This window comes from Somniosus microcephalus, unplaced genomic scaffold, assembly GCF_052327205.1.
Source record: "Somniosus microcephalus isolate GS21.2 unplaced genomic scaffold, FLI_Smic_1.0 unresolved_chr1, whole genome shotgun sequence".
Lineage (NCBI taxonomy): Eukaryota > Metazoa > Chordata > Chondrichthyes > Squaliformes > Somniosidae > Somniosus > Somniosus microcephalus.
In genome coordinates this window covers 45,844,215-45,855,622 of record NW_028225179.1, presented here as the reverse complement: position 1 = coordinate 45,855,622, position 11,408 = coordinate 45,844,215, and the positions used below count along the sequence as shown (strand labels likewise).

General features: G+C 52.2%; 1 protein-coding gene across 1 annotated transcript in view; it reads right to left on the bottom strand.

Annotated features, from left to right (window-relative positions):
* Positions 1-758: 758 nt before the first annotated feature.
* LOC147094897 (uncharacterized) overlaps positions 759-11,408 on the bottom strand; it is a 28,179-nt gene continuing 17,529 nt past the window's right edge. The window contains exons 3-6 of the mRNA XM_085974525.1: positions 7,595-7,702; positions 5,790-5,936; positions 3,930-3,993; positions 759-3,394 (exon numbers count right to left, since the gene is read on the bottom strand). Coding sequence (XP_085830651.1) covers positions 3,932-3,993; positions 5,790-5,936; positions 7,595-7,702 — 317 coding nt within the window. The 3' untranslated portion in view covers positions 759-3,394; positions 3,930-3,931. The remainder of the gene's footprint in view (positions 3,395-3,929; positions 3,994-5,789; positions 5,937-7,594; positions 7,703-11,408) is intronic.

Genomic DNA, 11,408 nt, shown 5'->3' with positions numbered 1-11,408 from the left:
CCTTGTGTATGTGCCTTTAAGAGCCCCAGGTGTGCGTAATGCCGGTAATTGCCACTTGGGCTATATAAGCCTGTGTATTGTGTATATCCTTTAGAACCCCCCTCCCCAGACTTGCTTAGTAAATACCTATGAACCAACTCCTGTCTTCAGTGTCTTTATCAACACACGGACACCACAGTTAACGTTTCAGGTCGATGACCCTTCGTCAGAACTGGAAAAAGCAGGAGATGGAACAGGTATTTAAGCGAGTGTCGGGGCAGGGAGAGGGGGGAGGGGAGGAAAGAACAAAAGGGAAGGTCTGTGATGTGGTGGAAGAGGAGAGATTAAGAGACAAAAGGGATGATGGTGCGAGGCAAAAGGAGATGGTAATGGGACAAGTTAAGAAACAAAAGACGACTCTAGATGAAGTGTAAATGGCAATGGCAGAATCATCGACAGCTGCCATGTGAGAGAGAGAAAAAAAATGAAAGGGGCAGAGTTAAAGTCTGAAATTGTTGAACTCGAGGCTGTAATGTGCCGAATCGAAAGATGAGGTGCTGCTCCTCGAGCTTACGTTGAGCTTTGTTGGAACAGTGTAATAGGCCGAGGACAGTGAGGTCTGAGAGGGAGTGGAGCGGTGAATTAAAATGACAGGCGACCGGAAGCCCAGGGTCACCCTTACGGACTAAACGGAGGTGTTCCGCAAAGTGGTCACCCAATTTGCGTTTGGTCTCCTCATTTAATTTCATTTTCATCTAAGCAAGATAAATACAAAGGTATATCATCAAAGTTTTTATTTAAAATTATAAATAAACATCTCAACATGTAACACACTTCATTTATCACACATCAAAATATAAAAATGAGGCCAAACACTTGGGAAACCAAATTCAGGTTAGATACAGAGTAAAGCTCCATCTACACTGTCCCATCAAACACTCCCAGGGCAGGTACAGCACGGGTTAGATACAGAGTAAAGCTCCATCTACACTGTCCCATCAAACACTCCTAGGGCAGGTACAGCATTGGTTAGATATAGAGTAAAGCTCCTTCTACACAATCCCATCAAACACTCCCAGGGCAGGAACAGCTCAGGTTAGATACAGAATAAAGCTCCATCTACACTGTCCCATCAAACACTTCCAGGGCAGGTACAGCCTGGGTTAGACACAGAGTAAAGTTCGCTCTACACTGTCCCATCAAACACTCCCAGGACAGGTACAGCACGGGTTAGATACAGAGTAAAGTTCGCTCTACACTGTCCCATCAAACACTCCCAGGGCAGGTACAGCACAGGTTAGATACAGAGTAAAGCTCCCTCTACACTGTCCCATCAAACACTCCCAGGGCAGGTACAGCACGGTGTTAGATACAGAGTAAAGCTCCCTCTACACTGTCCCATCAAACACTCCCAGAGCAGGTACAGCCTGGGTTAGATACAGAGTAAAGTTCGCTCTACACTGTCCCATCAAACACTCCCAGGGCAGGTACATCACGGGGTTAGATAGAGTAAAGCTCCCTCTACACTGTCCAGTCAAACATTCCCAGGGGAGATATGGCAGAGGTTAGATGCAGCGTAAAGCTTTTTCTACACTCCAAGATGGGTGAGGACAGTACATTTAACATACAGTAACAGCCGATCCCAAAGGGAAAAAGGACAGTGTATATAACACTCTGAACATCCGGTCCCAGAGAGGGAAAAGACAGTGTATCTAACGCACTGTGACACCCAGTCCCAGAGGGGGAAAGGACAGTGTATCTAACGCATTTTGACACCCGATCCCAGAGGGGGGAAAGGACAGTGTATCTAACGCACTGTGACACCCGGTCCCAGAGGGGGAAATGACATTGTATCTAACACACCGTGACACCCGGTCCCAGAGAGGGAAAGGACAGCGTATCTAACGCACTGTGACACCCGGTCCCAGAGGGGGAAAGGACAGTGTAGCTAACGCACTGTGACACCCGGTCCCAGAGGGGGAAAGGACAGTGTATCTAACGCTCTGTGACACCCGGTCCCAGAGGGGGAAAGGACAGTGTATCTAACGCACTGTGACACCCGGTCCCAGAGGGAAAAGGACAGTGTATCTAACACACTGTGACACCCGGTCCCAGAGCGAGAAAGGACAGTGTACCTAAGGCACTTGTGACACCCGGTCCCAGAGGGGGAAAGGACAGTGTATCTAACGCACTGTGACACCCAGTCCCAGAGGGGGAAAGGACAGTGTATCTAACGCACTGTGACACCCGGTCCCAGAGGGAGAAAGGACAGTGTATCTTACGCACTGTGACACCCGGTCCCAGAGGGGGAAAGGACAGTGTATCTAACACACTGTGACACCCGGTCCCAGAGGTGGAAACAACAGTGAATCTAACGCACTGTGACACCCGGTCCCAGAGGGGGAAAGGACAGTGTATCTAACGCACTGTGACACCCGGTCCCAGAGGGGGAAAGGAGAGTGTATCTAACGCACTTGTGACACCCGGTCCCAGAGGGGGAAAGGACAGTGTATCTAACGCACTGGGACACCCGCTCACAGAGGAGGAAAGGAGAGTGTATCTAACACACTGTGACACCCGGTCCCAAAGGGGGAAAGGAGAGTGTACCTAACGCACTGTGACACCCGATTCCAGAGGGGGAAAGGACAGTGTATCTAACGCACTGAGACACCCGGTCCCAGAGGGGGAAAGGACAGTGTATTTAACGCACTGTGACACCCGGTCCCAGAGGGGAAAGGACATTGTATCTAACGCACTGTGACTCCTGGTCCCAGAGGGGGAAAGGACAGTGAATCTAACGCACTGTGACACCCGGTCCCAGAGGGGGAAAGGACAGTGTATCTAACGCACTGTGACTCCTGGTCCCAGAGGGGGAAAGGACAGTGTATCTAACACACGGTGACACCCGGTCCCAGAGGGGGTAAGGACAGTGTATCTAACACACTGTGACACCCGGTCCCAGAGGGGGAAAGGACAGTGTATCTAACGCACTGTGACACCCGGTCCCAGAGGGGGAAAGGACAGTGTATCTAATGCACTGTGACACCCGGTCCCAGAGGGGGAAAGGACATTGTATCTAACACACATTGACACCCGGTCTCAGAGGGGGAAATAACAGTGTATCTAACGCACTTGTGACACTCGGTCGCAGAAACAGTCCCTTGTCCATGCTCTAGTCCTGATGATTTAACCGTTCAGGTCCAAGTGCCAATGACTTGATCTGGATGCCTACAGACTGTTCGTAGAATCCTCTGATCCGCAAGGCGTCGATGAGAACGATCTTATTTCCGAGTGCAGGGTTCGGTTAGTGTCACGTTCCACAGTAAGGTCAACCTCTCCAAAATTACAGTCGCCCCAGAATCGCTGAACTCCTCGTGGCTCCCTCAAGCATCTCTTTGGGAAAGATCTCTCGGTCCTGGGGAGCAAAAAACAGCAGCAGAATTTGAATTTGAATTCGCATTTGTATAGCACCTTTCATAACCTCACGACATCCAAAAGTGCTTCGCAGCCAATGAAGCACTTTTTGAAGTGCAGTCACTGTTGTGATGCAGGAAAATGCGGCAGCCAATTTGCGCACAGCAAGTTCCCACAAACAGCAACGTGCTAATGACCAGATCATCTGGTTTCCTGATGTTGGTTGAGGGATAAATATTGGCCCCAGGACACCGGGGAGAACTCCACCGGCTCTTCTTCGAAATAGTGGCTGTGGGATCTTTTACGTCCACCTGAGAGGGCAGACGGGGCCTCGGTTTAACGTCTCATTCGAAAGATGGCCTGCTGCGGCTCTTTAAGCTGTTGCAGCGAGTCTTTCGAAATCGGTGCTGAGGCCGAGATCTGCTCACCCCCCGGGGCAAAGCAGAAATCGGGGACAAGTCAAATTTTCGGGTTCCTGTTTCCAGCCCCCGCCCCCCCAATCCCCTCCCCCGACCTGGCCATCAATGGTCACTCACCGTCAGTCGGAGGTCAGCATCTGGTGCTCTGCCACTTCGCCTATCCCGATCTCCTGCACGGGCTCTGTGGGTCCAAAGAAACATTACTCCGTTAGGTGGTTAATGTCCGAGATTCTCGCTTTTAAAAGGGGGGTCTCTGATGGTGAGACTCTCTCTTTACATAGATACATAGATACATAGAAGATAGGAGCAGGAGTAGGCCATTCGGCCCTTCGTGCCTGCTCCGCCATTTAATGAGATCATGGCTGATCCTTTAATTCAGTATCCCGTCCCCGCCTTCTCTCCGTAACCCTTAACCCCTTTTGCCCGTAGAAATATATCTAATTCCCTCTTAAATATATTTAATGAGCTGGCGTACACTGCCCTCTGTGGCAATGAGTTCCACAGGTTCACCACTCTCTGAGTGAAGAAATTCCCCCTCATCTCTGTCCTAAATGGTTTAGCCCTTATCCTTAAATTATGTCCTCTAGTTCTGTTCTCACCCGCCAAGGGAAACATTCCTTCTGCATCCAGTCTGTCTAGACCTGTCAGAATTTTATACACTTCTATGAGGTCCCCTCTCAATCTTCTAAACTCCAGTGTGTACATCCCTAAACTACATAGTCTCTCCTCATAGGTCATTCCCGCCATTCCTGGTATCAGCCTGGTGAATCGCCGCTGCACCCCCTCCATGGCAAGAACATCCTTCCTCAGATGAGGCGACCAAAACTGTACACAGTACTCGAGGTGTGGTCTCACCAGTGCCCTGTACAGCTGCAGCAAGGTATCCCTGTTCCTGTATTCTAACCCTTTTGCTATGAAGGCCAGCATACCGTTTGCCTTCTTGACCGCCTGTTGCACCTGCATGCTCGCCTTCAGTGACTGGTGTACAAGAACACCCAGGTCTCTCTGTACTTCCCCCTCTCCCAATCTGTTGCCATTTAAATAATAATTTGCCCTCCCGTTCCTGCACCCAAGGTGGATAACTTCGCACTTGTCCACATTATAGTGCATCTGCCATTTATCCGCCCAATCGCCCAGTCTGTCCAAATCGCTCTGGAGCTTCCTGGTCTCTTCCTCTGAGCCCACCCCACCTCCTAGTTTAGTGTCGTCTGCAAATTTGGAAATGCTGCATCCGACTCCCTGATCCAGGTCATTAATGTAAATTGTGAACAGCTGGGGGCCCAGGACAGATCCCTGTGGTACCCCACTTGTTACTGCCTGCCATTCAGAAAATGAGACGTTTATTCCAACTCTCTGTTTTCTATCTGACAGCCAGTTCCCTATCCACGCCAAAACTTTCCCCTTTATCCCATGAGCCTCAATTTTCCATGCTAATCTTTTATGTGGGACCTTATCGAAGGCCTTTTGGAAGTCCAGGTACACCACATCTACTGGCTCTCCCCCATCTATTCTACCAGTTACTCCCTCAAAAAATTCCAATAGATTAGTCAAGCACGATTTACCCTTTGTAAATCCATGTTGACTCTGTCCTATCCTGTCCCCATTTGCTAAGTGCTCCGCTATTTCATCCTTAATGATGGACTCCATCATTTTGCCCACAACTGATGTGGGGTCCCTGATGGTGAGACTCTCTCTTTAAAAGGGGTCCCTGATGGTGAGTCTCCCTCTTTAAAAGGGGTCCCTGATGGTGAGTCTCCCTCTTTAAAAGGGGTCCCTGATGGTGAGTCTCCCTCTTTAAAAGGAGTCCCTGATGGTGAGACTCTCTCTTTAAAAGGGGTCCCTGATGGTGAGACTCCCTCTTTAAAAGGGGTCCCTGATGGTGAGACTCCCTCTTTAAAAGGGGTCCCTGATGGGCAGGGGCTCGTAAGGCGATTAACTCAGGGCTTGAACCATGGGCCGAATCAGTAAATCACGCACTTGCCACCTCGGACGGTTCGAATTCCTTTGATTTGTACCAGGCCACTCCCACAGCCAGCGGCACTATAACTGTCACCGTGGCGATGAGGACCCACATCCACACTGAAATATCCGTTTCCTGGGGAGGTTTTGGGGTCGAAGTAACTCCTGAAGGAGAAATTAATAACCAATCAACAAGGCACTACTTAAGCTAAATGGTACAATTTAATCTGACAGTGCGGCACTCCCTCAGTACTGCCCCTCCGACAGTGCAGCGCTCCCTCAGTACTGCCCCTCCGACAGTGCGGCGCTCCCTCAGTACTGCCCCTCCGACAGTGCAGCGCTCCCTCAGTACTGCCCCTCCGACAGTGCAGCGCTCCCTCAGTACTGCCCCTCCGACAGTGCAGCGCTCCCTCAGTACTGCCCCTCCGACATTGCGGTGCTCCCTCAGTACTGCCCCTCCGACAGTGCAGCGCTCCCTCAGTACTGCCCCTCCGACAGTGCAGCGCTCCCTCAGTACTGCCCCTCTGACAGTGCAGCGCTCCCTCTGTACTGCCCCGCCGACAGTGCAGTGCTCCCTCAGTACTGCCCCTCCGACAGTGCGGCGCTCCCTCAGTACTGCCCCTCCGACAGTGTGGCGCTCCGTCAAAACTGCCCCTCCGACATTGCAGCGCACCCTCAGTACTGCCCCTCTGACAGTGCAGCACTCCCTCTGTACTGCCCCTCCGACAGTGCAGCGCTCCCACTGTACTGCCCCTCCGACAGTGCAGCGCTCCCTCTGTACTGCCCCTCCGACAGTGCAGCGCTCCCTTAGTACTGCCCCTCCGACAGTGTGGCGCTCTGTCAAAACTGCCCCTCCGACAGTGTGGCACTCCGTCAGAACTGCCCCTCCGACAGATCTGCACTCCCACAGTAATGGTAAGCAGGGAGTGTGGGGCTTGGATTATGGGGCCAAATGTCGGGGTCGGGCAGTACACTGACTGGTGTCTCACAGTCCCTCTCTCTCAGGGATATGCCTGTACACTGACTGGTGTCTCTCAGTCCCTCTCTCTCTCAGGGAAATATCTGTACACTGGCTGGTGTCTCTCAGCCCCTCTCTCTCAGGGAGATATCTGTACACTGACTGGTGTCTCTCAGCCCCTCTCCCTCAGGGAGATATCTGTACACTGACTGGTGTCTCTCAGCCCCTCTCCCTCAGGGAGATATCTGTACACTGACTGGTGTCTCTCAGTCCCTCTCTCTCAGGGAGATATCTGTACACTGACTGGTTTCTCTCAGCCCCTCTCTCTCAGGGAGATATCTGTACACTGACTGGTGTCTCTCAGTCCCTCTCCCTCAGGGAGATATCTGTACACTGACTGGTGGCTCTCAGCCCTCTCTCCCTCAGGGAGATATCTGTACAATGACTGGTGTCTCTCAGTCCCTCTCTCTTGGGGAGATATCTGTACACTGGCTGGTGTCTCTCAGTCCATCTCCCTCAGGCAGATATCTGTACACTGACTGGTGGCTCTCAGTCACTCTCTCTCAGGGAGATATCTGTACACTGACTGGTGTCTCTCAGTCCCTCTCTCTCAGGGAGATATCTGTACACTGACTGGTGTCTCTCAGTCACTCTCTCTCAGGGAGATATCTGTACACTGACTGGTGTCTCTCAGCCCTCTCTCCCTCAGGGAGATATCTGTACAATGACTGGTGTCTCTCAGTCACTCTCTCTCAGGGAGATATCAGTACACTGACTGGTATCTCCCAGTCCCCTCTCTCTCAGGGAGATATCTGTACACTGACTGGCATCTCTCAGTCCCCCTCTCTCTCCCAGGGACTCTCACCTTCAAATCGGCAGATGGAACACTGAGGCGTGTTTGGTTTTGATTTGCAGATCTCGCAGGAAATGCAACGCTGGGTGTCGAAGTTCCAGAACATTCCCTTTTCGCATTCTGTGAAAAAACATAATGAAAAGGTGATTTCAGAAGCCGGGGTGCCGATGGGGAACGAGCCCTTTTCTGCTGTGTATGCATGAGCGGGACTCAGTCCCAACAGTGGGGGAGATCAAGACAACTGAATAGCAATATCATAGCAAAATACTGCGGAGGATGGAAATCTGAAATAACAACAGAAAACGCTGGAAAAACTCAGCAGGCCAGGCAGCATTCATGGAGAGAGAAACATAGAAACATAGAAACATAGAAGATAGGAGCAGGAGTAGGCCATTCGGCCCCTCGAGCCTGCTCCGCCATTCAATGCGATCATGGCTGATCATCCAAACTCAGTACCCTGTCCCTGCTTTCTCCCCATATCCCTTGATCCCTTCAGCCTTAAAAAATATATCCAACTCCTTCTTGAATATATTTAATGAATTGGCCTCTACTGCCTTCTGTGGTAGAGAATTCCACAGGTTCACCACTCTCTGGGTGAAGAAATTCCTCCTCATCTCTGCCCTAAATGGTTTACCCCTTATCCTTAGACTATGACCCCTGGGTCTGGACTCCCCGGCCATCGGGAACATCCTTCCTGCATCTAGTCTGTCTAGTCCTGTTAGAATTTTATAAGTTTCAATGAGATCCCCTCTCATCCTTCTAAACTCCAGCGAGTATAAGCCCAATCGATGCAATCTCTCTTCATACGTCATTCCTGCCATCCCAGATTTAACGTTTCAGGCCGAAGACCTTACGTCAGAACTGGAAACAAGCAGGAAAAGGAGCAGATTTAAAAGCAAGTTTAGGGGGCTGGGAAATGGGGGAGGGGGTGAAAGAACAAAAGGGATGGTCTGTGATAGGATGGAAGGCAGGAGAAGGAAAGAGGCATTAAGAGATATTCAAGGCAATAGGAGAACAAGGTTGAAGAGACAAACGGAAATCCCGTCGGAGAGAAGAGCAGAACTTCTTCAAGGTGGGCATTCCTGGATGAGAGGTGGCAGTGAAACGAACACTAATATGATAGCAAAATACTGCGGTTGCTAAAAACGCGTAGTAACAGCAGAAGGCAGTTGCAGTATCTAGGCACACCCAACGGGTGGCGCAGTCGCCTCTTTCTAAATAGGACAGGTGAACAGTGCGGGGGTGGGAGGCCATTCAGCCCCTCGAGCCCGTAGCCCTCCAGAGATCAACTGCATTTACCTGCCTTTGCTTCATAGCCTGTGATACCCAACAATAGAAACATAGAAACATAGAAGATAGGAGCAGGAGTCGGCCATTCGGCCCCTCGAGCCTGCTCCGCCATTCAATGAGATCATGGCTGATCATCCAAATTCAGTACCCTGTCCCTGCCTTCTCCCCATATCCCTTGATCCCTTTAGCCTTAAGAAATATATCCAACTCCTTCTTGAATATATTTAATGAATTGGCCTCAACTGCCTTCTGTGGTAGAGAATTCCACAGGTTCACCACTCTCCGGGTGAAGGAATTCCTCCTCATCTCTGTCCTAAATGACCTACCCCTTATCCTTAGACTGTGACCCCTGGTTCTGGACTCCCCCGCCATCGGGAACATCCTTCCTGCATCTAGTCTGTCTAGTCCTGTTAGAATTTTATAAGTTTCAATGAGATCCCCTCATTCTTCTAAACTCCAGCAAATATAAGCCCAATCGACCCAATCTCTCCTCATACGTCATTCCTGCCATCCCAGGTATCAGCCTGGTGAAACTTCGCTGCACTCCCTCCATGGCAAGAACATCCAAGAAAGAATGACCTGCCTTTCTATAGCGCCTTTGACGACCCCCGGAGGTCCCAAAGCTCTTCGCAGCCAATGAAGTACTTTTTTTTTAAGCGTGCACACTGTTGTACTGTGGGAAACGCGGCAGCCAATTTGCGCACAGCAAGCTCCCACAAACAGCAATGTGATAATGACCAGATCGTCTGATTTTAGAGATGTTGATTGAGGGATACATTTTGGCCCCAGCACACTGGGGAGAACTCCCCCCGAGCTCTTTTTCGGAATAGTGCCATGGGATCGTTAACGTCAACCCGAGAGAGCAGAAGGGGCCTTTGGTTTAAGGCTTCATCCAAAAGACGGCGGCCTAGAAATTCAGTATAGCCACTTTTGGGGCGGTAAAGTCGGGCGGGCGCTAAAGTTAGCGCCCGCCGGAAAGTGGAGGCCACTTCGCTGATATTCAGTAGCTTTGGCCAAGGAGTTTGGGCGAGCGCTGAAACTGGCGTTGCACTCCTATCTTTAGGCGCTAAGCCGGCGGTGCGGACTGATAACGCCGAGGCCGGGCGCAGCGCAGGTGCGGTCATGTTTTGATTGACAGCAGACACCCTGACGCCGGCCAGCTCTTAAAGGGGGAAGGGTCGACTTGGTCTGCTGCCACGCCCTGGATACTGCAGCCCTCCAGCTAGGCCTGAACACTGCTGCTGGACCCAAATAGCGCCTGAAGCCATGCAGAAGGCCCGTGAACGAGCGCAGCGCTTCTCAGAGCATGCTTTGAGGGTGCTGCTTAGGGGTTTGGAGAAGAAAAGAGAGATCTTGTGCCCGGACAGTGGCAAGAAGGCTCCCAAGAGGCTGTACAGGAGAGCCTGGAGGGAAATCGCCCAGAGGGTCACAGCCAACAGCGATGTCCCCAGGACTGGTGACCAATGCCGCAAGAAGTTCAACGACCTCACTCGGTTGGTCAGGGTGAGTACCCTTTCCAGTGTCCTCCTCATCCTTGCATGTGCACCTCACATTATGGGCAAAGGGACCTCAAAGGCCTAATGGCCAGCCCTCCTCCAGCAGCTATGGCACTGGCATGATCATCAGTAGCACTTTCTGCACTTGACACACTGGCCAAGCTATTCGACCATGGGAGGCAGTGCACACAACAACAGGGCACCACACTGTACTTAGAGGCCGTCCTTTCTCTTGCAGGCCAAGCTGGCGCAGAATCTGAAGAGCCGGACTGTCACCGGGGGAGGCCGTGTCCAGCTCCAGGAGCTCAGTGACCTGGAGGAGCGCGTGGCTCGACTCATGCGTGCCCGGGTGATTGGCCCCGTTGCTATTGGAGATGCCGACCCTGTGCTGGGCCCCAATGGTAAGGACATGACCGTTTGGACCTCTCTCATTCCCCTTGTGCTTCAGATCTACATCCTTTGCCACTGTCCCACCAATGCGCATAATGCCACCACTCATGCCTCCCTCGCTGACGCCCTGTCCTCACTCTAAAGCTACTCTTGCGCCTTCCTGCTTTCAGCTGGTGAGGAGGAGGTCCCTGAAGTCGTGAGTGTCAGTCCCTCGGAAGAGGAGGACGACGAGGACCAAGAGGAAGGTGGCACATCGGGGGAACCCTCATCCGCGCCAGGGGATGGCAATGGAGGGGACACGTCTTGCCTGGAGGAGAGCCAGGGGGAAGTGTTGCAGGGGGGTGTAGCTCCTGTGCCCAGTGGCGTCCAGCCACGCGGGAAGGGTCGGGCAGCATGGCTGCCTTCTCCCCAGAGGGGGGAAGTGTTGCAGGGGAGGGCAGTTGCTGGGCCCAGTGGCGTGCAACCACGCGGGAAGGGTCGGGCAGCACGGCTGCCTTCTCCCCAGAGGGGGGAAGTGTTGCGGGGGAGGGCAGTTGCTGGGCCCAGTGGCATCCAGCCACGCGGGAAGGGTCGGCCAGCTCGGCGGCCTTCTCCCCAGAGGGAGAGTCCGGCCTCCAGTCCGGAGACGGTCCTCGCCCAGGAGGTGCGCC